The sequence below is a fragment of the Equus asinus genome, chromosome 25 (assembly GCF_041296235.1).
Source record: "Equus asinus isolate D_3611 breed Donkey chromosome 25, EquAss-T2T_v2, whole genome shotgun sequence".
Taxonomy (NCBI): domain Eukaryota; kingdom Metazoa; phylum Chordata; class Mammalia; order Perissodactyla; family Equidae; genus Equus; species Equus asinus.
Genome location: NC_091814.1, coordinates 17969442 through 17994753, shown reverse-complemented (window position 1 = coordinate 17994753; position 25312 = coordinate 17969442). Strand labels below are relative to the sequence as shown.

Sequence of the window (25312 nt, the reverse complement as noted above, 5' to 3'; positions counted from 1 at the left end):
CTAGGCGCTTGCGCCGAGGATCGCGCTGCACGCGGCCGGGAGCGGCCACGCTACTGCGCAAGCGCCTGTGCCCTCCCACTTCCATCATCGCGCTCTCTCTATCTAGCTTGCCCTGCCGTTCTTGCGTAGGGGGCGGGTCTAAGGATGTCAATTGGCCTGTTTTCGTGCCGGTCAATGAGATGGATACGGTGATTGGCGGCGACGCTGAGGGTAGTGGGTTTAGGTGTAAGCCCTGAGGAGGCAGCGCTTTCTGGTCTTTTTGCTAGGGTTCTCTCCAGAAGGTTCTGCCGGTTATCCCAGCTGAGGGTACCCGGCTCTGCATCGCGCCGCCATGATGGGCCATCGTCCCGTTCTCGTGCTCAGTGAGTTGTGGGGAAGTCGGGGAAGGGATTCCCTTTTCGCCCCTTCGGTCCACACTTTACAGTGTTGCCCCAGCCCATTCCCGCCCTGCTCCGGCCACTGAGCCTTCCAGTCGTGGTTCATTTTGGAAGCCCTCTCTCCGGCTGTCCTCGCTTCACTTGACCTATTCCGCTGTCTCCACAAACGCAAACTGACCTCCCCTCGCCGCCGCCTTTGTCTTTGCGGGCACCGGCCCCGAGAAGCCCCTTCCCGCTCGGCACTGCGTTCTTCACCCCCTCCCCCGCCCCTCCACCTTTCCCGGCGTGACTTCCAGTGTGTAGATGAATGAATAATGACTTTTCAGTCCGGCCTAGCTTTATAACCTTGGCCCATCCCCTGGTAGCGGTGAGGCCTCGGACAAATTGCTTGATTTGAGCGTTTCCATCTTGATAATTGGGGCTAACGGTATTTCCTCGTAGAATTGTGAGGATTAAATGAGATGAGTAGGTAAACTGCTTCAAAGAGGATCTGGCGAACAGCGAGTGGAATCCTTGGTCACTTTTTTCGGTAACAGTCCTCTTGAATTTCCGTTCAGCAACCCCTGTTCCTGAAGTGACCCTGCTTCTCTTACTGGTCCTAGATGTCCCTCAGTGTCCCCTGCGTTGTAATCTCTCCCACTGACCTGCTGAGTTTCCCCAAATTTATCCACTGGTTCTCTTTAGTAGTCGAGAACATCTCTCATTTCTTTTTGACTAGTGAGTACCACCTCCTTTGTCTTCCAGAGTATGTTTCGATTCTGTGCGTAACTTCTGTACCCCATCTGCAAGACCACCTAAGATGCCCGACTAGCCATTTCCCTTCCTTACAATCCTCTGTGTACAGCATGTTGTTCAGGTGTTGCCCGTTTTTCTCTATACCTGGAAGATAACTTTTCAGGGAAAAATTCTCTTACCCCAGAAAAAACAGTATTTCTGATGAATCCATCGGAAAGGTCAATGCAAGATTTTTTTTACCACTGTGTAAAATAGAAATCTAAATCCTGAGAGTTGTGAGTGTTGAGATGTGATGGGACTGGATTGAAAAAATTTACGGATTGAAATTGTAGGGAATGTGTAATTTGGAGAGGAGGGAAATAAGCACTTTGTTCCTTTCGTTATCACCACTGGCTTGTCTCCATTGAGAGGGCCCTGGAGTGAGTGGTGCATTGTGAAGCCCTTTTCAGGTCTACATTAATCCCGGGCATTACTGGCTATAACTGATGAGGCTCCTTATTAAAATACATAGTCAGCTATTACTGATGGTAAATCGGTTACTGAGGCATTCTTACCATATCCAAGCATGAAGTGACTGTCTTACAAATTGGGACGCTTTTGAGAGTGTGTTCTCATTCCCCAGCATATTGTGGGGGCACTATGAGTAATTATGCTGGAACTGTCAGAGTACGATTCCCCCTATCCAAGTAGGAAAATATGAACCCCCAAACTTTCCCTTTTTACATAAAGTAGTGATTGATGGTTTTTTAGGGTCATCAGCCCTTTAAGAATCTGATGATAGCTGTAGATCCTCTTCCCAGACAAAAATGCAGTATCTCCCGTTGTATGGTATAATCTCAGGGAGTTCACTATCCCAGTGAGGCCCGTTCATGGACTTCAGGTTATGAATCTTTGTTGTAAATACATGAATGTTTGGTTAGAGGGAAAGTGACCAGAATTCCAAAGTCAAAGCTGTGTGGGTTGTTTCTTAGTATACCAGGAGTTGAGGTAAATAAAGAAGTAGCCATAAGTACATATGTTTACTTTTTAACAATTTTTTGAGGTGTAATTGACATACAGTAAGCCGCACATATTTAAAGTGCTCAATTTGAGAAGCTTTGGTCAATGTATATACCTGTGTGTTTCTTTTCAAAGGTCGGGGAATAAATAGCTAATACATGGTGGAGTGATCCTTGGCTATTGCCTTTTTTTCTTACCTGTTTTAGGCCAGAACACAAAGCGTGAATCTGGAAGAAAAGTTCAATCTGGAAACATCAATGCTGCTAAGGTAGCATATCTTTAAGTTGTTTAAAGTATAATAGTTTGCCTCCAGCTGCCTTTCCTAGTATTTCTATGTTTCTTTGCAATTAGGGAGAGGAATAGTTGACTTCCCTTCTTTCAGGACGTTTTCCTGATGGTGGTAGAGAGAAGGATTCCTCTGAGAGAGAGGCCTAATAGTCTTTTCATGTTAACTTGTGTATAATTCTCTTGCTGTATATTGTTTTACAGTATTCTGTTTGTGTTTGTCTTCTATACTAAACAGAGTTACTTGAGGGGAAGAACTGTTTCCCTTTTGTATTCCTAGTGCCCCCTGTAGATCCTGGATAGGTATTCAGTAAATATATTTTTAGTGAAAGAATGAAATAGCCCTAGATTTGATTTAGCATGGTGTGGAGGCTGCTATCATGGAAAGAAATACTAAGACATGGACTTCCAGTTACCTGGACTGCTGGGAAATTGAAGCTCTGGGGTGTGTGCCGCCTTTTTTCTTGTGAAAGGTTTTTCTTTCTACATCTACCCTGAAAGCATCCCCAAAGGGGAAAAACAACAGAATCTAGCCACATGGTTTGCTATATCTAAAGTGGGTTCCAACCCTACTTTAGAGGTATAGTTGTTAAAACACTGACTCGGGATTACTCATGCCCCTTCCCTTAATATACACACTCACCATCCTTTGATCTGCACTTACATGTTTTACATATTCTTTCCGATAGACTATTGCAGATATCATCCGAACATGTTTGGGACCCAAGTCCATGATGAAGGTAGGCTTATCTCACTGAAACTCTTGACTACAGATTTTTCCCTTTCTGTTATCTGGAACACTTAAATACAACTTTTGCTTTTGTCCTAGATGCTTTTGGACCCAATGGGAGGTATTGTGATGACCAACGATGGCAATGCCATTCTTCGAGAGGTATGACTTCTCATTTTGCTTTCTAATCATTTTGTGAAGGACCCATAAAGATATATGTAGATGATGATTAGTTTCTTTGGGCTGTAGTAACAAATTACCACAATTGGGTGGCTTTAAACAACAGAAATTTATTCTCTCGTAGATTGGAGGCTAGAAGTTCAAAATCAGGGTAACAGCAGGGCTGTATTCCTTTTGAAGGCTCTAGGGAAGAATCCTTCTTTGCCTCTTCTAGCTTCTGATGGTTCACCACAGTCGTTGGCATTCCTTGGCTCGTAACTCAGTCCTTCTCAGTTGTTGTATGGCATTCTCCTGTGTGTCTCTTATTATAAGGACACCAGTGGTTGGATTTAGGGCGTATCCTGATATGCATATGACCTCAATCTTCACTTGATTGAATCTGCAAAGACCCTGTTTTTCAAATATAGTCACATTCACAATTTCCAGGGGGTAGGACTTCAACATGTTCTTTCCACAACAATAATGCTCCCCGTAATTAAGCTAAAAGGTACTGTTATCTGCCAAAGAAACTTGAGTAGTTGAGTTGGCATAGTACATTTTTCCCCAAAAGGAAGGGGACTTGGAAAGGCGGTTTACTTAGATATTTTTGGCGTCACTTTTAAACTTTGAAGCTGTGGTAAAACAAAGGAAAAGGGAGTAAGTGTAGAAGCAGGACGCTCAAGGGTTAGGGCCAAGCAGAATGGGCTAAGAGGTCTTTGAGTGGTGTTGATTCAGTGGCTATCTACATTTTTCTTTCAGATTCAGGTACAGCATCCAGCAGCCAAGTCCATGATTGAAATTAGCCGGACACAGGATGAAGAGGTTGGAGATGGGACCACGTCAGTAATTATTCTTGGTAAGAAGAGATGAAAGGTTAATAAGGAAAATTGGATTGAAATGCGGAGATTTTTGCCAGAAATAATGTCTATGTCATATTTTAAGAAGGGACATTTTACCAGTCCACTACTTAGAAATATTTATGTATTTATTTAATTTTTTAAAAGATTTTATTTTTCCTTTTTCTCCCCAAAGCCCCCCGGTACATAGTTGTGTATTTTTAGTTGTGGGTCCCTCTAGTTGTGGCATGTGAGATGCCACCTCAGCATGGCTTAATGAATGGTGCCATGTTTACACCCAGGATCTAAACGGGAGAAACCCGGGCCACTGAAGTGGAACACGAGAACTTAACCACGCGGCCACGGTGCCAGCCCCCTACTTAGAAATATTTGAATAATTCGTTGCTGATTTCCTATGTATTCTCTCCAATTGAGTATAAAACATTCATCATAGTATAGGATGAGTGCACAAATCTGGTTTAATAAAGTACAGTTGATTCTTGTTATTCACAGTAAGTTCTGTAAAGTCAGCACAGACACTCAATTAGTGAATACTAAACCATCACTCCTGAGGGAGATACGGGGTTAGGTTTCTGCGAGCCTCTGGTCACATATTTATCAACTGATAAATATATACCTTATTTTATGGTTTTTTTGTTTGTTTTGTTTTTTTAAAGACACCTTAATTTATATTGTTGACTCATTAACATTGAATTCGTGGGCCAGTTGCACCGTAACTCATGCCTGAGCAAAACTTATCTAATATGTTGTTTTCTCTATTAAGGCACATCGCAGCATTCTTGAACTTAGGAGAACCAGATAGCACTTTAGCTCTATACTTGGACCATTTTATCTTATTTTATTTTGTTGTTGTTTCTTTTGGGTTTTTTTGTTTGTTTTTTTTTTGAGGAAGATTAGCCCTGAGCTAACATCTGCTGCCAATCCTCCTCATTTTGCTGAGGAAGACTGGCCCTGTGCTAACATCCATCCCATCTTCCTCTACTTTATATGTGGGACGCCTACCACAGCATGGCTTGCCAAGCAGTGCCTTGTCCACACCCGGGATCTGAACCAGCGAACCCCGGGACACCAAAGTGGAACTTGCACACTTAACTGCTGTCCCAGTGGGGCGGCCCAAGTTGGGCCATTTTAAACAGTGAAATAATCAACAAGATGCACAAGAATGTGGAAAACGTGATGCTAAATATACCACATAAAGCATACTTGTTTACAGTATGAGAGCTGCAACAAGGCAGAGTCTTGTCTTGTTTGACCTCACCTGGGAATGTGTGCATTGGGCAGCTCACATTTTTCATCTCTGCATGTCTGTGAATGACCACGAAAGTGCTGCAAATATCATTTTGAGTTACAAATAGGTTTTAGCAAGTAGTCGAATAGAAAAATGCAAATCTCAAGAATGAGTCTCAACTGTACAAGTTTTTTGTCTTTTTTAAAGATTACAAATACTGTTTTGTTTTTTTTTAAGGAAGGTTAGCCCTGAGCTAATATCTGCTGCCAGTTCTCCTCTTTTTTGCTCAAGAAGACTGGCCCTGAGCTAATATCTGTGCCCATCTTCCTCTACTTTATATGTGGGATGCCTGCCACAGCATGGCTTGATAAGCAGTGCTTAGGTCCGTGCCTGGGATCTGAACCAGTGGCCCCGGACAGCCGAAGCAGAGTACTCAAACTTAACCGCTGCACCACCGGGCTGGCCCCTCGACTGTACAAGTTTTAATTACTAATCGTTTCACCTGTAGGATCATAAAAGATCACTTCTGGAAAGTTGACATATTACCTTTACTTGTATAAATTTTAAGTTGATGGTGAAATTTTTATTATAGAAACATTCATTTTCTAAAAATCTGATTGCGGCAACACATAGATAGGAAATGAGAAAAAACTATTTTAAGGGATGCCAGTGTATAGTGTTGGCCCACATGCCTAAAAATAGAGTTCTTACAACAAAATTACTATAATAGGAATTTTTTAAAAAGTGGCAAATTATTCTTAGAATGCCTTTGTGTACTGCATTTTGAGAATGGTGAGTTGGGTGTAAATTTGCTTGAGTTACCACCAACTAATCACTTCTTTGGATCCAGTTCTTTGGTGGCTTGAAAATTACGTATACTAATTCCGTACTCTGAAGAAAAACTTGGAGAATAAAAAGGAGAGGAAAGACTTCATATGCTTTCACACTTTTTTGGGTAGAAGATGAGTTTTAGATGTCAAGCAGAATTTTCTAGCTGATAATCTTAGTTGAATCTCCTGGAGGTATTAGGTAGGTTAAGTCTCCATGAGTCTAGCTATCCTAGATATAGATAGCTTTAAAAAAGAAAAGAAACAGAAAACTTTACCATCGCTAAAGACATCTTTCTTCTAGTTATTGTTCTGACTATTCTTTAACAGGGTCTATCCTTTTTTAAGTTAACTTACTCAAGCATCTTTTAAAATATTTTATCTTTCTTTTAATATACATGATGGTTGCTTAGGAGTTGATATAAGGTATTGAATTCAAACATTTGAGCAGGGGTCGGCCTTGTGGCCAAGTGGTTAAGTTCATGTGCTCCACTTCGGCAGCGTGGGGTTTTCCTGGTTTGGATCCCATCCACGGATGTGGCACTGCTCATTGGGCCATGCTGAGGCGGCGTCCCACATAGCACAATCAGAGGCACTCACAATTACAATATACAGCTATGTGCTAGGGGGCTTTGGGGAGAAGAGGAAGGGAAAAAACAATTTGAGCACATGCCAGAGTATACATGTGAGCTTTAGCACATTTGTGTACATGTTAAAAATTAATGCCAGTGGGCAGGTAGTACGAGCAATTTGTGCAAAAGGCTTTTTTTGACAAAAATTTACATTTCTTTCTCAAAACTTTTTTTAGAAACCAGCTTTGTATGTGATATGTATTAATGTATATTGTGTGTGTGTGTCTTAGAAAATAAAGACACATTTTAAAAGAAGGACGTTTTACCAATAATCCCTCATCCAGAGGGTCAGTTTTGTACATTTTTGTGAGTATTTTTCCAGGTAGAAGGTTTTGTGTGTTTTGTTTTTGTTTTAGTACCAGCAGTTTGACTACATTCTGGGTGTTGAGATAATAAACAAGTCAGTTTTCCTTTATGTATTTTTCTTTCTATTTTGGAGTCTTGGGAAAAAATTTTGTTTAGAAAACTGGTAACATTTAGTTAGCAAGATCAAGAGAATAAGTAAACCCTACGATCAATCTTTGATCATTTAAAGTATGTCTGATGAGGATATTTTTTTCGTGAATTGGGTTTTACAAAGTGTCAAATTTGGAATGGCGTTAATAGCCAAATGGCATATCTTTGGGGAGAATCTATTTTAGGAAAAAAGGTAAGGTATTTTTAGAAGCATAATGAAGTTGCCTTGATGTCCAAGTACTTTTTAAAAGATTATTATGGCATTTTCTTTTCCAGCTGGGGAGATGCTGTCTGTGGCTGAGCACTTCCTAGAGCAGCAGATGCACCCGACAGTGGTGATCAGTGCTTACCGCAAGGCGTTGGATGATATGATCAGCACCCTCAAGAAAATCAGGTACAGGGGGGAGCAAAAACGAGTAGTGTCAAATATGGGAGGCCTGGAACACTGGTCTGTTCTTAGGTGGTGAAGGAAGGCCAGACACATCATACACACCGTGGGTCATACCCTGGTGTCATTTATTTCGTGAGGAGAAACAAAGGGGAGAGCCAAATAAAGAAAAGGATGAGGGAAAGAAAAGTTGCAGAAAATGATAAAGGATACAAAGCAGACGAATAAAAAGAACTAAGTGCAATTCTTCAGAATACATTTTGGTTACATCCTATCTGCTAGGGTCCGTGTCAGACACTGCCAAGGGAAATGTGTGGTGGTAGACCTACCTTCCAAGATTTTAGATTCTAATGGGGGAAATAAATTACAGAGTTAAATAACTAATTATTCAGGACTTACTATTAGAATATCCTACCATCATGTGTGATTATAGCTAATTTAGTTAATATTCTAATAAAAGTGCTTGGAGGATGGTAGCCAGCAGTTTTTCTTTAAAATCAAAAGGACTGCTGTTTGAATCCTATGTAGTAACTGAAGAACTTGCTGTTAGTCTCTATTTGCTGAGTGCTAATAGGATAATGAAAGGAATATAGAAATGCATGACTTCTAGCGCAGGATTATTAGGTAAGTTGTGACATCATTCAGAATGCAAAATTGTTTTCATTAAATTTGTTTAAAAGCTATAGGGGCCAGCCTGGTGGCATAGTGGTTGGATTTGCGAGCTCCACTTCAGCAGCCCCGGTTCCTGGGTTCAGATCCCAGGCACGGACCTACATGCTGCTTATCAAGCCGTGCTCTGGTGGTGTCCCACATAGAAAATAGAGGGAGATTGGTGCACATGGTTGCTCGGCAACAATCTTCCTCACCAAAAAAGAAAAGGAAAAGCTATAATGTTGTATTCTCTCTTTTTTTTTTTTTTAAGGTTTTATTTTTCATTTTTCTCCCCAAAGCCCCCCGGTACACAGTTGCATATTTTTAGTTGTGAGTCCTACTTGTGGCATGTGGGACACCACCTCAGCGTGGCCTGGTGAGCAGTGCCATGTCCGTGCCCAGGATCCAGACCGGTGAAACCCCAGGCCGCTGAAGCAGAGCGCACGAACTTAACCACTCAGCCACGGGGCTGGCCACTGTTCTATTCTTTTTTATGGTTTGGTTGTTGGTTATGTATCTAGTAATTTGGTGAGCTTTGTATTATACTACCTGCTGATAAGAGACAAATTATATGATGTCATCTCTGTCTAGCACTCTTAGGGAATGAGGTATTTGATTTAAATTATTTTTATAAAATAAGCTGTGTGGGGCCGGCCCAATGGCGTAGTGGTTAAGTGCGCACGTTCCGCTTCGGCAGCCCAGGGTTCACTGGTTCGGATCCCAGGTGCGGACATGGCACCGCTTGTCAAGCCATGCTGTGGTAGGCGTCCCACATGTAAAGTGGAGGAAGATGGGCGCAGATGTTAGCTCAGGGCCAGTCTTCCTCAGCAAAAAGAGGAGGATTGGCAGCAGATGTTTGCACAGGGCTGATCTTCCTCAAAAAAAAATAAGCTCTGTAAGAATGTAGAGATACCCAGAGGGTTTATTGAGTGTGTGGAGCTGAATCATTAGAAATTTTTTCTTTTTATCAAGCACTACCTACCTACATCTTAGATAATACTTGTAGAGCTATGACTTCTTCCCTAAAATCTGTAATTCAACAAATATTTAATGATTATGTATTATGTGTCATGCAATAAAAGGGATTTCAGCAATATGTGAAAATTTGGACAAGATGGTTTCCAAGGTCTTATACAACTTTATGGTTCCAAATAGTCTCATCATGTACAAATTTATAATGTTAGGAAAGACTAAACTAACACATAAAAACAGTAAACACTACGTGGCACACCATGTATTCAGATGCTAGAATCAGATGTTCAAATGGTTCGTACAGACAGATGGTGATTATCAAGAGGAACTCTCAAAATTTGTTAGTTTTTAAATAAGATTTCAAGGACAAAATGTGTTTTGACCCAAGTTGTAGAAGTTGTAGAGTTTAGAGCCAGCCCTGATGGCCTAGTGGTTAAATTTTGTCACTCACCACTCCGGCAACCCAGGTTCACTTGCCCATCACAGAACCACACCACCCGTCTGTTCAGTTGCCGTGCTGTGGTGGTGGCTCACATAGTAGAACTAGAATGACTTACAACTAGGATGTGCAACCATGCACTGGGGCTTTGAGGAGTTAAACTCTACAACCTTTTTTTTTTTAATTTGGAGCAGAAGGTCAAGAACAAATTATTTTACTGTGAGCTCTGTCAGTGTGGAGAGTTGTCAGGCATGGGAACAGATTACTCAGGGATTCGAGACACCTCCAGGGGATAGGTTAGTTGTAACCTTGCTGAAAGGCAGAGGGATGGGTGAATTACTTCTTGATGTCACTTTTAGTTTCCTATAAGGGAACAATTTCCCTAATTGTGTCTGTTGGCCCACTATTACAGTTGCCGAGATACAGGTGAGGGACTTCCTTAAATATCCAGGATCTCGGCTGAGCATGTTACCCTTTTTTCTTTTCTCCAGTACCCCTGTTGACACTAATAACCGAGATATGATGCTGAACATCATCAACAGCTCCATAACTACCAAAGCAATCAGTCGGTGGTCCTCTTTGGCTTGCACCATAGCCCTGGATGCCGTGAAGACTGTACAGTTTGAGGAGAATGGTCGGAAGGAGATTGACATTAAGAAATATGCGAGGGTGGAAAAGGTAAACTCTTCCAATGTGTACTTTGGAGACAAATTATTTCCTAGAATGAATCATCCCACTTGCAGAGGAAATAGGTTTAAATCAGAGCAAGATATATCTTTAATAGTTAGAACTAGGAAGAAGAGCTGTATTTGCTGCCTGGAAAACAAAAACTTGAAAAAGAAGGTAACGAGGAGGTCTTGCTGAAATAATTCTGTTAGCTTCACTGCTGTCCCTACGCAGTGCAATGTTTACAGGGGCTGGGAAAGGCTTATTGGTATCTCCATGTTTGTGCATTTGCGTACGTAGCAGCCATCTGATCTGGATATAAACAAGGGCTCTACAGTGTAGTGCTAATAATTAGCCCCAGAAAGCTTTCTCTGTCTGCTAATTTAAGATCAAAAAGTAGCTTATTAGCTTCTGGCCAGTAGATGGAGCCCCAAGCCTAAAATTCTATGGGAATATCTTTCAGGAAGTAGGAGAGATCTGAGCCCCTTTAAATCTTGGTCAGCCACTGAATTTCTGTGAGTCTCAGCTGGGTTTCATGGTCTAAAATTAGTGTGCTTCCTGGAGAGGGGAAAACGGGATTGCATCTATTTGTTTTTGAGGTCCATGAGAGAAAGATACTTTAGAAACCTGAAGGAGTTGTCATTTGGGAAAGATGAATGTGTGGGAAGGGAGTCGAGAAGGTGTCTCCTCCTGATTGTGGATTAAAGTGGATTTTTTTTGCTCAGATACCTGGGGGCATCATTGAAGACTCATGTGTCTTACGTGGAGTTATGATAAACAAGGATGTGACCCATCCACGAATGCGGCGCTATATCAAGAACCCTCGCATTGTGCTGCTGGATTCTTCTCTGGAATACAAGAAAGGAGAAAGCCAGGTAAGGTTCCTGGCACTGTGTAAAGCTGATGTGAGAATCTGCTAATATGGACAAGGGAGATAAAAGGTATGTTTATTACATGCCTCCTCTGTGTCGGTTACTGATGTTTACATATGATCTGATTCTTAAAACAGTCCTTTAAAACAGTTGATGTTGACCTGCATTTTACAGATGAAGGATCTAAAGCTTATCAAAGTTAGATTAATTGCTTGAGGAAAACAGCTGGTATTTGCCAAATCAGAATTTGAACCCAGCTCTGTTTGGCTTCAATTTCACACTACTGTGCCACCTTTCCTAAAGCATTAGAAGAATGTAGAGTAGGAGTTAGTTTAGCTTTGAAGTGCTGAAGAAGAATTTCCAGAGGGTGGGGGGGCTCACAAGGCTCCATCACCCTTGGACAAAACGTAGTTATCAAAGCTTATTAAGTGAGGATTGGGAACAAGAATTAATTTATTGGTGGGAAGAATTTTAAGACCCAGAATTACCACACACACTGACAGGACAGAGCTAACACTGAACTGAGTGGTCAGAGACTTTATGCCAGACTCTTCACTAACTGCATTGTGACTTTGAATTCCAGTTGCTTTATAATTAAATGAAAGAGTTAGCCTAGACGATTGCTAGAGCTAAACTGGCTTGTTGAGGTGGGTCATGGCTTTAACATTTTTGTAACCAACTGTCAGGGATACATGAGAGGGCTGGTTGGAGGGAGTGTAGTAGTTGAGATGACCTTGAGAAGGTGCACCAGTCCAAGATTTTTAAATCGTAGTGACTTTTAACTACACAGACTGACATTGAGATCACACGAGAGGAAGACTTCACTCGAATCCTCCAAATGGAGGAAGAGTACATCCAGCAGCTCTGTGAGGACATTATCCATCTGAAGCCTGACGTGGTCATCACAGAAAAGGGCATCTCAGGTAGGGTTCCATTCATTTTTCCAGATTGCTGTTGAGGTAGAAGAGGGTGGATGATTTTTTCCTTCGATATTGGCATAGACTGAACATAATAAACGTGATGGTTAGCATATATTGAGGGTAAAACCAGTTGAGATTCTAGGAGTTCCGGCTTCCAGCTTGACATCTCTACTCTTCGGTTTGCAGATTTAGCTCAGCACTACCTCATGCGGGCCAATATTACAGCCATCCGCAGAGTCCGGAAGACAGACAATAATCGCATTGCTAGGTGAGTAGGCTAGGTAACAGTAAGATTCTTCTCCCCATGTGTTCCCATTTCATAGCTTCATAATGTAGTCATCCTTACCTGGAAAAGTTTAATATAGGATTCCGTCAGCCAAATCAGTTACAGGTGGAAATGACCTGGGTTTAGCTGTCTGCTCCCTTCAGAAGTCCTCTGTCTAGTCCAGTAATTATTATATGAGTCTCTTCTATACCACTCCTAACCAGTAGTGAACAGTTAATGCTTAGACATCTGTGATTGTTACCTTGGTGTGTCTAGGGACCTGTTACAGAGTACAGACATACCTTGTTTTGCGCTTTGCAGATATTACGTATTTTACAAATTTAAAGGTTTATGACAACCCTGTGTTGAGCAAGTCTATCAGTGCCATTTTTCCAACAGTGTTGGCATTCTTTAGCAATAAGGTATGTTTTAATTAATGCACCTGTGTGGTTTTTTAGATACAATGCTATCATATACTTAATAGACTACCCTATAGTGTAAACATCACTTTTATATGCACCAGGTAGACAGAAAATTCATGTGACTTGCTTTATTGCGATATTCACTTCATTGCAGTGGTTTGGAACCAAACCCACAATATCTCCGAGGTATGACTGGTCTGTTTTAAGTTAAAGCTCAGAATATAGCAGAACCATCAGTTTCCATGATTGGATCCTCAGCTACTATTAATGCAACTTTAGGTTGTATTCAGTGCTTCTGCAGTGATGTCTGTGCTCAGATACCATTCATTGTTAATACTAATTTGTTTAAAAAAAGTCAAGTCTACCTGAACATCACATAATATATTGTGGATCCAAATTGAATTTTATACTTCTGCTTGCTCTAAAATGGCTCTGGGCGTACATGCATACACGTAGTTGGCTCTATGTGTCCAAGAGGGACAAATAAGAAATTAGTCCTACGTTCATTAAAATTGGGTCAGACATGTACTTGTTTACCTATACTTATTCACCTTCCTCTTTGCTTGACCTTTGCATCATCTTTAGTACAGTCCTACTATTGAACTTGAGATCTAACTTGGCGGTACAGGGTGAACTCTATCTAGAAATGACTGTTAGGTGATTTGTACATGTCAGATACACACAATAACTTACTTGTCCAAATTTTAGTATCCACAAAATATACTTTGAATTAAACTGTATGTGATTATGGTAGTTGCTTTAGGTATGTACTCTTTTATTTATAAAGCCGTATTATATTAGTTTAAGGAAACTTCACCTGTGTTTGAAAGTCTGTTTCACCAGGCAGCCGAGACACCTTGAGTTACATTGAAATGTTTCTAGTAATCCACTTTTGCCCTTATCCCCAGCCACAGACCTTAGGGACTAGGAAGATGAGTAAAAGTATCTGAAATCATTTAGTATCCCTCTCCCAATCTAATCAATAGAGCCTGTGGGGCCCGGATAGTCAGCCGACCGGAGGAGCTGAGAGAAGATGATGTTGGGACAGGAGCAGGCCTGTTGGAAATCAAGAAAATTGGAGACGAGTACTTTACGTTCATCACTGAGTGCAAAGACCCCAAGGCCTGCACCATTCTCCTTCGAGGAGCCAGCAAAGAGATTCTGTCGGTGAGTCAGCCTTGGAGGTGTGACTGAATGAACTAAGTCATTCCACTTCTTTCTTTTTTTTTTTTTTTTTAAAGATTTTATTTTTTCCTTTTTCTCCCCAAAGCCCCCCGGTACATAGTTGTATATTCTTCGTTGTGGGTCCTTCTAGTTGTGGTATGTGGGATGCTGCCTCAGCGTGGTTTGATGAGCAGTGCCATGTCCGCGCCCAGGATTCGAACCAACGAAACACTGGACCGCCTGCAGCGGAGCCCATGAACTTAACCCCTCGGTCACGGGGCCAGCCCCAAGTCATTCCATTTCTTGAGAGTTTCCCAAAGGGCCTAAAACCATCCCGTTGCCCATTTTAGCTTTTTTTTTTTCTTTGAGGGAGATTAGCCCTGAGCTAACTACTGCCAATCCTCCTCTTTTTGCTGAGGAAGACTGGGCCTGAGCTAACATCCGTGTCCACTTTCCTCTACTTTTATATGTGGGGTGCCTGCCACAGCATGGCTTGCCAAGCAGTGCCATGTCCGCACCTGGGATCCAAACCGGTGAACCCTGGGCCGCCAAAGCAGAATGTACGAACTTAACCACTGCGCCACCAGGCTGCCCCCCCCATTTTAGCTATTTAATTTTGATCTGTAGCCATAGATTTCTCTTTTTTAAAAATGTATTTCTATGTTTATTTATTTAACATTTAAAAATAGTGAAGTATAAATACAGAAAATGCAGTCATCATATTTGTATAGCTTGTTCACTTTGCACAAACTGAACATATCCATGGAGGCAGAACTCAGAGGAAGAAACAGAAATTTACCAGTACTCCAGAATCCTTGCTCCTATTATCTTCTGGTCATTATCCTTCTCAAGACTAACCACTGTCCTTCCAATACATCAGATCATGTTTGCCTGGTTTTGGACAATAGAAAACTATTTCCTGAAAATTTAAAGTCAGGCATGCAGCATGGATGGCAGGGATTTTGTCTGTTTATAGGGTGAGGTGTGGCTGTTCTACTCTAGGCAGTCATTCGGAGATTGAACTTTATTGAGGCTCTGCCATCCTCAACATGTATCCACAGTCAGCCAGCACATGAAGGAAGAGACAGTAGTGTATCACATAGGAGGTTTTTATTGCTAGGCCTGGAAGTGATTTTTGTAACTTCCATCTGTATTTCATTGGTAAGAACTTATTTGTATAGACACACCAAAATGCAAAAAAGTTGGAGATGTCTAGTCTAGATGAATGTCCAGCAGGAAACATTTTGTGATGACCAGTGTCTGCTACAACTGCCACCATTCTAATCCAGTCTACCATTGCCTTCCACCTGGTCTTAATAATAGCCTGTAGGAGGCTTCCAAATAATTTGTGCTTCCCTCCCTCATCCAATCCATTTTTCATAGAGAAGATAAAATTACATTCTCTAAAATTTAATTCAGATCATTCTACTTTGTTAAAATTATGTCACGAAACCTAATTGAATTGCAAGCAATGCGTGGCCAGCCAAAGAATCCTTGGTATAGCTCTGCACTATCTAATCTATCTTCATGCACTTTCACTCCTTCCTTATTTACTCTGTTATCAATTGTAACATAATATTTTTATTTTTAATTGTGGCCCAAAAAACCCATAAAAAATTTATCATCTTAACCATTTTCAAGTGTACAGTTCTGTAGTGTTAAGTATATTCACATTCTTGAGCAACAGATCTTCAGAATTTTTTCATTTTGCAACTGAGACACGGTACCCATTGAAGAATGACTCATCATTTCCCCAGCTCCCCGCCCCTGGCAACCACTGCTTCCTTATTTTTTAAGTTGAAATTATAAGTATAAACTTTTCTTCCTTCGTGAAGTTAAGTAACTTACTCAAAGGCACGTAGCTAGTAAGTAGGAGAGAGTTTCCCCTACACCATGCAGCCTCCTAAAGGGAGCAACTAGGACAGGGCACAGTAGGGTATAGGTCTCTCAGATGTTATGGACAAAAGCCTAACTTCACAGAGTGACGCCTCCCCCACCACACCCGTCTTGCAGTTGTAGTTAATGTGTTTTTCCAGGGTAAATAGCACTTGCCCTACCCAATAGAGATTCTAAGGACCTTTCTTCCTTGCCCACCTTGGTGGTTTACCAAACTTGGCAGTCAGGAAGTCCTTTGATGCCTCTGATTTGGCCCTGAGTCGTCAAGCTTTGGCTTCATACTATCTGTTTGCTTTCCCAAGGAAGTAGAACGCAACCTCCAAGATGCCATGCAAGTGTGCCGCAATGTTCTCCTGGACCCTCAGCTGGTGCCAGGGGGTGGAGCCTCTGAGATGGCTGTGGCCCATGCCTTGACAGAAAAATCCAAGGCCATGACTGGTGTGGAACAATGGCCATACAGGGCTGTTGCCCAGGCCCTAGAGGTCATCCCTCGTACCCTTATCCAGAACTGTGGGGCCAGCACCATTCGTCTACTTACCTCCCTTCGGGTGAGTTTTTTCCCATGCTATTCTCTTGATGGGGTAGCGACACCTATTTGGCCTAAGAGGATGGTTCTTGTCTGTTTATCTGTGTTCTCCTTATAGCTTTTTCCCTCAAAATCTCTCTTCTCTGTTAATTTTTGACTTGTTTGCTGTCGCCGTGTCCTCTTTTCCTTTCCTTATCAATCCACTATTTTTGGTTTAATTTTTTACCTAATGTTCCCTGCCAGCTTACTTGTTCCTAGTATTTTCCCTTTAACTATTTATGTTTGTTCCAACTACAGGCCAAGCACACCCAGGAGAACTGTGAGACCTGGGGCGTAAATGGTGAGACAGGTACTTTGGTGGACATGAAAGAACTGGGCATCTGGGAGCCGTTGGCTGTAAAGCTGCAAACATACAAGACAGCAGTGGAGGTGAGGCACCCTAAGACATATGCTATGCTATGCTATTTCTAGATAACCAGAAATCAGTGTGTTTGGTCCAGTCTTGAAGGGAGAGGGTATAGAAGGCAGAATATTTCCCAAAGATCTCCCAAGGAATTCCATCTCCCTACTTATCTTTAGCTCATGTAAATAGCAAAGTAACACAGCACAAGCTGCATCCCTTGGTTAGGGAGAACTGCAGTTTACATTTAAGACTCCGGAAAGATAGATTTCAGATAAAATGGTAATTATGTAGGAGGAGCTAGATGATATGTCTAAAAGAAAACAAATGTCCTTCCCTTCTCTGCTGACTTCTTTGGGGCTGTGGCTTTTCTCCTAGACTGCAGTTCTGCTGCTGCGGATTGACGACATCGTTTCAGGCCACAAAAAGAAGGGCGATGACCAAAGCCGGCAAAGCGGAGTTCCTGATGCTGGCCAGGAGTGAGTGGTGGGCAAGGCGACCTCAACGCACAGAGCCAACAGTCTCCCCCTTCCCTGAGCCAGACTGCCAGGGACACTGTGGATGTCTTTGTTTGGAAGGGATCAGGTTGAGGGGCAGCCCCAGTCCCTTTCTGTCCCAGCTCAGTTTGCAAAAGGCACTGACATGTAATTCTTCTCTATTGTAAGCTTTCCATTTAGTTTGCTTCCGATGATTAAATCTAAGTCATTTGAGACAGTTGTTATGTGTTTTTCAACCTTGGATCATATCTCTGCCTCCTGGCAAAGAGGGAGGAGGCAGAAAATCTTACTGGGGAGGAAGGGAGATGGGAATGAGGTCATCAAGTGTCTTTTGCCTTCTCTAACGAGTGTTCTTCAGACTTCTCAGTAGGTGCTAGTTGGGAAGACTCTTGGACTCCGAAAAATGATACTGTAAAGCTGAAAGAAGCACCACTTTACATTCACCACCCAAAGAACAGGAGGAACCTGTCCAAACCATGGGTGTTCCCCGTCTGTGGTTGTGTGCAGAGCAACACCCAATACATCCTGGGGCTCAGGCATTTGTCCTAAAGAACATAGAATGGCTGTTTTTTGGTATTGCATCCTGTAACTTTCAGAATTCTTCTCTCTCACCTGGAATTCTCTTTCTCTGCCCTCTTGCCCCACTGTCCTTCTTGATTCCAATCTACATTCTGGCCTCATGGCTTATTGTCATTTTATGCTTGTGTGTCATAGTAAGACTTCTGCTTTCCCTGTGAGCAAAACCAAAAGATTTAAATCTCTTTTTGTTCTTTGTTTTTATCAAGGGGAAAAAATCTTGAGTAGTGCCCCTGGGGTGCTAGGTGGGGCTAGCCTTTGGTTTTTTCTGTGTGATTGCTCTTGGCTATTGGGCCTTCACCGCCCCCTTTCTCCTTATGATTCATACAATCAGCCTTTATCTCCTCCTTGACCACAGGACTTAGTCATATTAAGTTGAATACTAGGTAGAATAATAATAGCTAGCACATAGTGCCTGCCACATATAATAGACATGTTCTAGTCACTTTGCATATGGTAACCAATCCTCGCAACCGCCATGTAGGATGGGTGGTATCCCTCATCTTAGGATGGGGTATCTAAAGCATAAAGTAGCTGTCCAGGGGTCGCAGAGCTGGTGAATGGCAGATCTGGAATTCCTGTGTAGGCAGTCTGGCCCTAGAAGCCATACTTTTACAGTTGGCTGTGCTGACTGAACTGAGGTGTGAGGTGGAAAAGAGCTTGTGAGAGGGCCTCTGGAGATGGCCTGCTCTGTTTCTACCTAATATTTAGCTTCCTGCTCAGCCCAGTCTAAAAGCCTCAGCTTTTCCTCTTCTACAGGGGGCTCTGAAATAAGCCTACCTACCTCTTGCTGAAATCTCTGCCTTTTTACTTGGAGTATTAGTAATTCTCTCAGAGCTTTAAGACCTTAGATAATGGGTTAATTCTGAAATAAGTAAATAAATTTGAAAAATCTTGAAGAAATAGCACAGAGAAATTGTAGAGAGAGGAAGGTGGTCACGCCCTGTAGATTCTTTCCTCCCCTTTGGTCCTTACTCTGCTGGGTCCATTCTGGTTGCAGCTCTAATGGTTAAGCACTTGGATAATTGTACATAGTAGTCTCCCCTGCTGCCATCAGTGCCTCTTTTTTCTTTAGGCACCTATAATGTGTCCTGAACCTGCAGAAATCCCTTCTAGCCTGAGAGGTCAACCTGTACCCTCTAGTCTAGCTTTCATAGCCCTTTTGTGCTGCCCAAAGCCTAAATTTACCGTAGTGATTAAAGGCTACCCAAGCCAGTTTTTCTAGTGCCTTGCGTGAACCCTGTTCACTAAATTTAATGATTCCCTGAACATAGTTTTGCCACCTCCTTGACTCCTCATGGTTCTTCCTGCTGTCAGACTCCTAGATTCAGCCAAATTCTGTTTTCCCCCTGTAAAGCAGTATTTTGGGGGTGGGGAGGTTTGAATGCCTGACTACTCAAACCCTTTGTACTCAGCCAAGACTTGATTTTATTTTCTCATTGGGCCTCAGAGTTGACACCTCAGAGGATAGAAATACTTTTTTTCTCAAGAAAAATGTAAGTTTGAGGAAACTTGAGTTCATTCTAGAATAGCCATTTGGGGGAAAAATGAAATTGAGTCCTGAACTTCATTCATTACAGCAAAATTAATTCTAGGCAGATTTAAAGGTTTAAATATAAGAAAGTGAAACCATATGAGTACTGGAAGAAAACATGAGACTTAGGGGCTAGCCAGGTGGCACAGCAGTTAAGTTTGCGTGCTCAGCTTTGGTGGCCTGGGGTTCGCAGGTTTGGATCCCTGTCACAGAACTACGCACCACTTACCAAGCCATGCTGTGGCAGGCATCCCACATACAGAAAATGGGAGAGGGGTAAGGATGTTTGCTCAGGGCCAATCTTCCTCAAAAAAGCAAACAAAAACGTGAGACTTAAAAATATAGAGCTGGCTCTGTGGCTGAGTGGTTAAATTCACGCACTCCGCTGCGGCAGCCCAGGCTTGGGATCCTGGGCACGGACATGGCACCACTCGTCAGGCTACGTTGAGGCAGCGTCCACATCCCACAACTAGAAGGACCTGCAACTAAGATATACAACTGTGTACAGGGGGCTTTGGGGAGATAAAGCAGAAAAAAAAAAAAGATTGGCATCAGTTGTTAGCCCAGGTGCCAATCCTTAAAAAAAAAAAAAAAAATGCTTAGCAGAGTGGGGGAAAAAATAAATGTAAGTACATAAGAAATTTGCAAGGCAAACAAAAAAACAAAGGGGGAGGGAAGATGTTTGCAACAATACAAGAGTTAATTTCCTTAAAGCACTTTTAGAACTTAGCAGTTAAGAAGATAGGGCCTATAGAAAAAGAGGCAAAGGGTATAAATAGCTCTGGATAAGCAAAAATAAATGACTGTAGAACATGAAGAAATGCTTAGCCCTATTCATAGGGAAATGCAAATTGGTAAACACTCTCAAGCTTCTGGGGAAATTGGGCCGTCAGACATGTGGTGTGAGTGTCAATTGATAAACGTCATAGAGGACAATTTGACCTGGATATAATCCTCTGAATTTGGTTACAAATATATACGAAATGCTATACATACAGGGGTATTCCTTTCAGCATTGTTTGCCATAACAAAGTGTTGGAAACTATCAAACTTCTGGAGAAATATATCCATGGAACATCCTCCTGCAATGAAATACTTAGTGGAGAATTAATTAATACAAGTGCATCAGTACAGAACAGCCTTCAATATATAAGTGAAAAAGCAAACTGCAGAACAATGTTTGGATGCCACTGTATGGTATTATGTGTATGTATACGTGTTACGTGTATTATGTAATATGTGTATATTACATGTGTTCTTGAGTATGCATAGAATGGAAGGACACATAAGAAACTGGTAATAGTAGTTGTCTCAGGGAAGGACCCAGGTTGCTGGGAAATAGGGGTGTCGACAAAAATAATCCATAACCAATCTATAAATGAAAATTTGGGAGACTTTATTCTGAGCTGAAATCTGAGGACCATGGCCCGGGGCCTTTCTTCCTGAAGGAAGAAAGGGCACCGAAGAAGTGGGGTGCACAGAGTGGTTATATACCCCCAAAGAGGATGTTTCACATAGGATTGAAATGTCCCTTTTACAATAGTCGCGAGACTGCTCTGTTGGCACAGCAATTGATGGAAATAGCAGGTAGGTCTGCTGTCTCAGTGAACACAGCAGGGTGGCAGGCTGCTGTCTAGAGCTAGGTGGTCAAAGGTGAGCACAGCAATCAGTTCCTAGCCTAAGGAAAGATGCTTATCCTTAAGGAAATGCCAGTGTGGGGGGAAGTTGCACCTTTATCTCAAGGGCCTTTGTTCTTGCCATAGGAAATGTTTTAAAGCAGATATACAATGCATGCTCAACAGCCACAGTCAGGCCCTTTTGGAAAAAACAAAGTAAGGCCGAATTAGGTTTATACCAAATGGCTTCCTCATATACTCTAATGTATCCTATTGCTTGCCATTTTTGTTTGTCAGAGGTGATACCCTTTGGTGCTTTATGAATTTTGTACCATATGCATTTATTATGAGTCAAAATAATTTTAAGATTAAGCAGGGGCCGACCCAGTGGTGTAGCGGTTAAGTGCGCACGTTCTGCTTCGGCGGCCCGGGGTTTGCCAGTTTGGATCCCGAGTGCGGACATGGCACCGCTTGACAAGCCATGCTGTGATAGGCATCCCACATATAGAGTAGAGGAAGATTGGCATGGATGTTAGCTCAGGGCCGGTCTTCCTCAGCAAAAAAGAGAAGGATTGGCAGCAGATGTTAGCTCAGGGCTAATCTTCCTCAAAAAAAGAGAAAGATTAAGCAAAAAAACCCAAGAACAACAAAATGCATTCCTTCTGCCAGGCATGAGCTCCCTTTTTTGACATGTATATATTGCTCTCATATCTTATTTTCTGTCTTATCTTTTCTCCACAATACAATTGTGAGCTCTTCCAGGACAAGAACCTGCATACCTGGGGGCTCAATAAATATTAAAAATAGACAAAAAGAACCCTGTCGGGTGCACCATCTCCCCCACGGAATTCCTTCAAATTCCTCTCTCTGCCTTCCCTACCACAGAGTCATTTTATTGGGATCCCATTTGGATCTTGAATCCAGATACAATGCCCAGTTACAGGTAACTGTTCCATGGGGCCAGTTGAGTAGAAGAGGTTGGGAGTATGTCCGCGTATCTATCTAGTCTGTGATGTCTTGCTTGCCAGCTCCTTTGGAGATGCCCAACTCCTAATCTTTTCTGATTTTATTGTCACTCAAGCCTAAATCTGAGTTAAGGGAGGAGGTCTCTTTAAGAACTGGTGTGATGGCCCCGCCCTTTAAAGGGATCAGCTGAATCAGTGAGTCACATGACTCCAGTGTCTTCCGCCCTCTGAAGTTGGCGCTGCATGTGTGGCTGTGAGGAGCCCCGCTGGGGTTGGGGGCATTGTGCCCCCAGCCCCATGCTCCTCCTGAGTGTACTTCTATCTGCAGCCCCGTTCGGCCTGCTGGGGGAAGAGACCCGCCAGGTGAGAGGCTAAAGCAATAGAAGTTTCAGGAAATGTTACCCTTAAAGGGTGGTTAGAATCTAGGGTAGCCAATGGGTGGGGGGCGGGGTGGATGCCTAGAGAGGACTTCTTCAGTCGGGGTGGGGAGCAGTCACGGGTCACGGGACAGGATTGTGGAGTGGGGCAAGTGTGAGGACTTCTTGTCTTCCGGTGAAGTCTGGACCCTGACTCAGCCTGAGTGACCCAGATCCAGGCAAGTGTTGGATTTTTCCTTCCTCTCAGCCCTGTGCCCTGATTTCTCCTCCAAGGTCAGGGTGGTTCTGGCTCTACCCACCTCTCCTCCACCCCGCACTCTGCTCCTTACACCGGGATTCCCTTAGCTCCCACACAGATCCTCTTGCCCCCAGGGTCTCACCCTTTCCCCAGCATGTCCCAAGCCCCCTGCCGCCCCCCCGCCCCCCGCAAGCTTCTTTCCCCTGTGTCTCTCCCTGATCCTCTTCCCTCGGCCCTCCACTACTTCATGTTCTAGGTATCTCTGGAGGTCATCCCTGACTGGCTGGACCCCCCCCAAAACCTGCTTCATGTTCGGGCAGTGGGTACCAACTCCACGCTGCACTATGTATGGAGCAGCCTGGGGCCTCCAGCAGTGCTGCTGGTGGCCACCAACACCCCCTACAGCACCCTGAGTGTCAACTGGAGCCGCCTGCTCTCCCCTAAGCCTGATGGAGGCCTGATGGTGCTCCCAAAGGACAGCATCCAGTTTTCTTCTGCCCTTGTCTTTACCAGGGTGAGGACATTAGGGGAGAACCAGGGGGAAGAGTGCAGAGGAGAGGGTTCATCCAAATTGGAGGAACTGAAGACTGGGGGTGGGTGAAGCAGAGGCAGGTATGAGAGCCTGGGGGTGGGGCCAGTGAGGAGGGGATGGTGATTCAGGAGAAAGCTGGACCCTGACCAGCCCAGTCCCACTCCACCCCTACCTGCCAGCTGTTTGAGTTTGACAGCACCAACACATCCGATGCAGCAGCAAAGCCTCCAGGAAAACCATATCCCCCATATTCCTTGGCCAAGTTCTCCTGGAACAACATCAGTGACTCACTGGATCCTGCCACCATGAGTGCTACATTTCAAGGTCGCCCGATTCATGACCCCACCAAGGCTTTTGCCAATGGCAGCTTGTCCTTCAGGGTAAGGATGTGGGGAATCAGAACTCAAAAGGCTGGTTTATGAGGGTGGGAGCTAATGATGGGGGTGGCCTCCACGCAGAAGCATCCACCTGCTTCCCACTCCTCCCATGCCTTCTCCATCCTAGGTGCAGGCCTTCTCCAGATACGGCCGGCCAGCCCAACCCCCTCGCCTTCTGCACACAGCGGACACCTGCCAGCTAGAGGTGGCCCTGGTTGGGGCCTCTCCTCAGGGAAACCGCTCCCTATTTGGGCTGGAGGTAGCCACCCTGGGCCAGGGCCCTGACTGCCCCTCAGTGCAGGAGCAGCACTCCATTGATGATGAATACACACCTGCTGTCTTCCAGGTCAGGCTTCCAGTGGAGAAGCAGATGGGTGGGGGAATGTAGGTGGACCCCATTAGAACCTCAGAGAATCATTCAACCGTTTAGCACTTAGCACCACTTTATTCAGCTCCTTTAAGTGCTGGGCCCTGTGCTAATGAATTTGGCCTGGTCTTGGCCCTCAGTGGAAAAGACAGAAGGCAGTTCAGTGTGACTAGTGCTCTGATAGGTAGAATCTGAAAGGGCCTGGGGACTCAGAGCAGGGAGCTGAGTACCAGCTTGCAGAGTGTCAGGGCTGAAAAAGGACTCAGTGCTTATCTAGTCCAACTCCCCTTTCTACAGAGGAGAGATTGAAGCCCTGGTGCAGATAGCCTGTGAGTTCTAGAAGCAGGCCTGGGACTCAGGACAACTAGCGACAGATGGAGGCTGGGAAAGGGTAGGGGAAAAGAGGGGTCGGGCACAGGATGGTCCTCCTCACCCTGCCTGTTTGCCTTTCTCCCCAGTTGCACCAGCTGTTATGGGGCTCCGTCCCAACAGGCTTCGTGCAGTGGCGACCAGTGGCTTTCTCCCAGAAGCAGGGGAGCCGGGAATCAGCCCTGCCCTGCCAAGCTTCCCCTCTTTACCCCGCCTTGGCATACCTTCTCCCCCAGTCACCCATTGTCCGAGCCTTCTTTGGGTCCCAGAACAACTTCTGTGCCTTCAATCTGACATTTGGGGCTTCCACAGGCCCTGGCTACTGGGACCAACACTACCTCAGCTGGTGAGTTAGGGCCTGGGCAAAGGGTCTGGGAGGTTGAAGTGGAGGAGGGCCTCTCAGCCTCCCCTCCTAAGCCTGCTTACCTTTCTTTCTCACTCTGCTTGCTCTAGGTCAATGCTCCTGGGTGTGGGCACCCCTCCAGTAGATGCCTTGTCCCCACTAGTCCTAGGCATCATGGCGGTGGCCCTGGGTGCTCCAGGGCTCATGCTGCTGGCAGGAGGCCTGTTTCTGCTGCTGGGCCACAAGCGGTACTCAGAATACCAGCCCATAAATTGAGACCCACTCTCTAGAGGGAAGGACATTACTGGACCTGCCTTGCTGGCCTGAAGGTTTGAGGGTCAGTGTTCCCGGCCCGCTGCTCCCTTCTTGCTTTTCTGCAGAACCTCAGAGACCAGCCTCAACTTCCTGGGGACCCCCAGGTGGAGCTTCCTTCACACTCTGGGGAGGGATGAGGGACAGGGTGAGTGCTGGAGGAAGGGTCCTCCTGGGATTGCCCCCCTACCCCTCCTTTCCCCATTTGCCTCGAATGGGACTCAGAGGCCTAAATAAGAGGCCTTCTGACTGGTTGGCTGCCCTGGAGAGCATGAAATAGATTTATTTTTTCCACAGGGCTGGTCTCTCAGTGTGTGAGTGTTGTTGGGCTGGTTTGGGGCTG

General features: G+C 44.0%; 2 protein-coding genes across 2 annotated transcripts; both read left to right on the top strand.

The window, feature by feature from the left end:
- Positions 1 to 114: 114 nt before the first annotated feature.
- On the top strand, positions 115 to 17576 carry CCT3 (chaperonin containing TCP1 subunit 3). Its single transcript, XM_070497146.1, has 14 exons — positions 115 to 362; positions 2318 to 2379; positions 3086 to 3136; positions 3226 to 3288; positions 4045 to 4141; positions 7562 to 7679; positions 10227 to 10413; positions 11127 to 11276; positions 12064 to 12196; positions 12380 to 12461; positions 13867 to 14047; positions 16243 to 16488; positions 16764 to 16895; positions 17245 to 17576. The coding sequence occupies exons 1-14, from the start codon at positions 332 to 334 to the stop codon at positions 17347 to 17349; spliced, it is 1638 nt and encodes a 545-aa protein (XP_070353247.1). The 5' UTR covers positions 115 to 331; the 3' UTR covers positions 17350 to 17576.
- Positions 17577 to 22223: 4647 nt separating this feature from the next.
- GLMP (glycosylated lysosomal membrane protein) lies at positions 22224 to 25265 on the top strand. Its single transcript, XM_014836979.3, has 6 exons — positions 22224 to 22417; positions 22926 to 23183; positions 23381 to 23581; positions 23706 to 23924; positions 24404 to 24660; positions 24768 to 25265. The coding sequence occupies exons 1-6, from the start codon at positions 22298 to 22300 to the stop codon at positions 24931 to 24933; spliced, it is 1221 nt and encodes a 406-aa protein (XP_014692465.2). The 5' UTR covers positions 22224 to 22297; the 3' UTR covers positions 24934 to 25265.
- Positions 25266 to 25312: the final 47 nt, after the last annotated feature.

Bases quoted from the DNA above. Each gene is read 5' to 3' on its own strand.
- CCT3 (XM_070497146.1), top strand. From the start codon at position 332: ATGATGGGCCATCGTCCCGTTCTCGTGCTCA. The intron at 12,197-12,379 runs GTAGGGTTCCAT...TTCGGTTTGCAG, and splicing joins CACAGAAAAGGGCATCTCAG to ATTTAGCTCAGCACTACCTC. The intron at 16,489-16,763 runs GTGAGTTTTTTC...TTCCAACTACAG, and splicing joins GTCTACTTACCTCCCTTCGG to GCCAAGCACACCCAGGAGAA.
- GLMP (XM_014836979.3), top strand. From the start codon at position 22,298: ATGTGTGGCTGTGAGGAGCCCCGCTGGGGTTGGGGGCATTGTGCCCCC. The intron at 23,184-23,380 runs GTGAGGACATTA...CCTACCTGCCAG, and splicing joins CTGCCCTTGTCTTTACCAGG to CTGTTTGAGTTTGACAGCAC. The intron at 24,661-24,767 runs GTGAGTTAGGGC...TGCTTGCTCTAG, and splicing joins GACCAACACTACCTCAGCTG to GTCAATGCTCCTGGGTGTGG.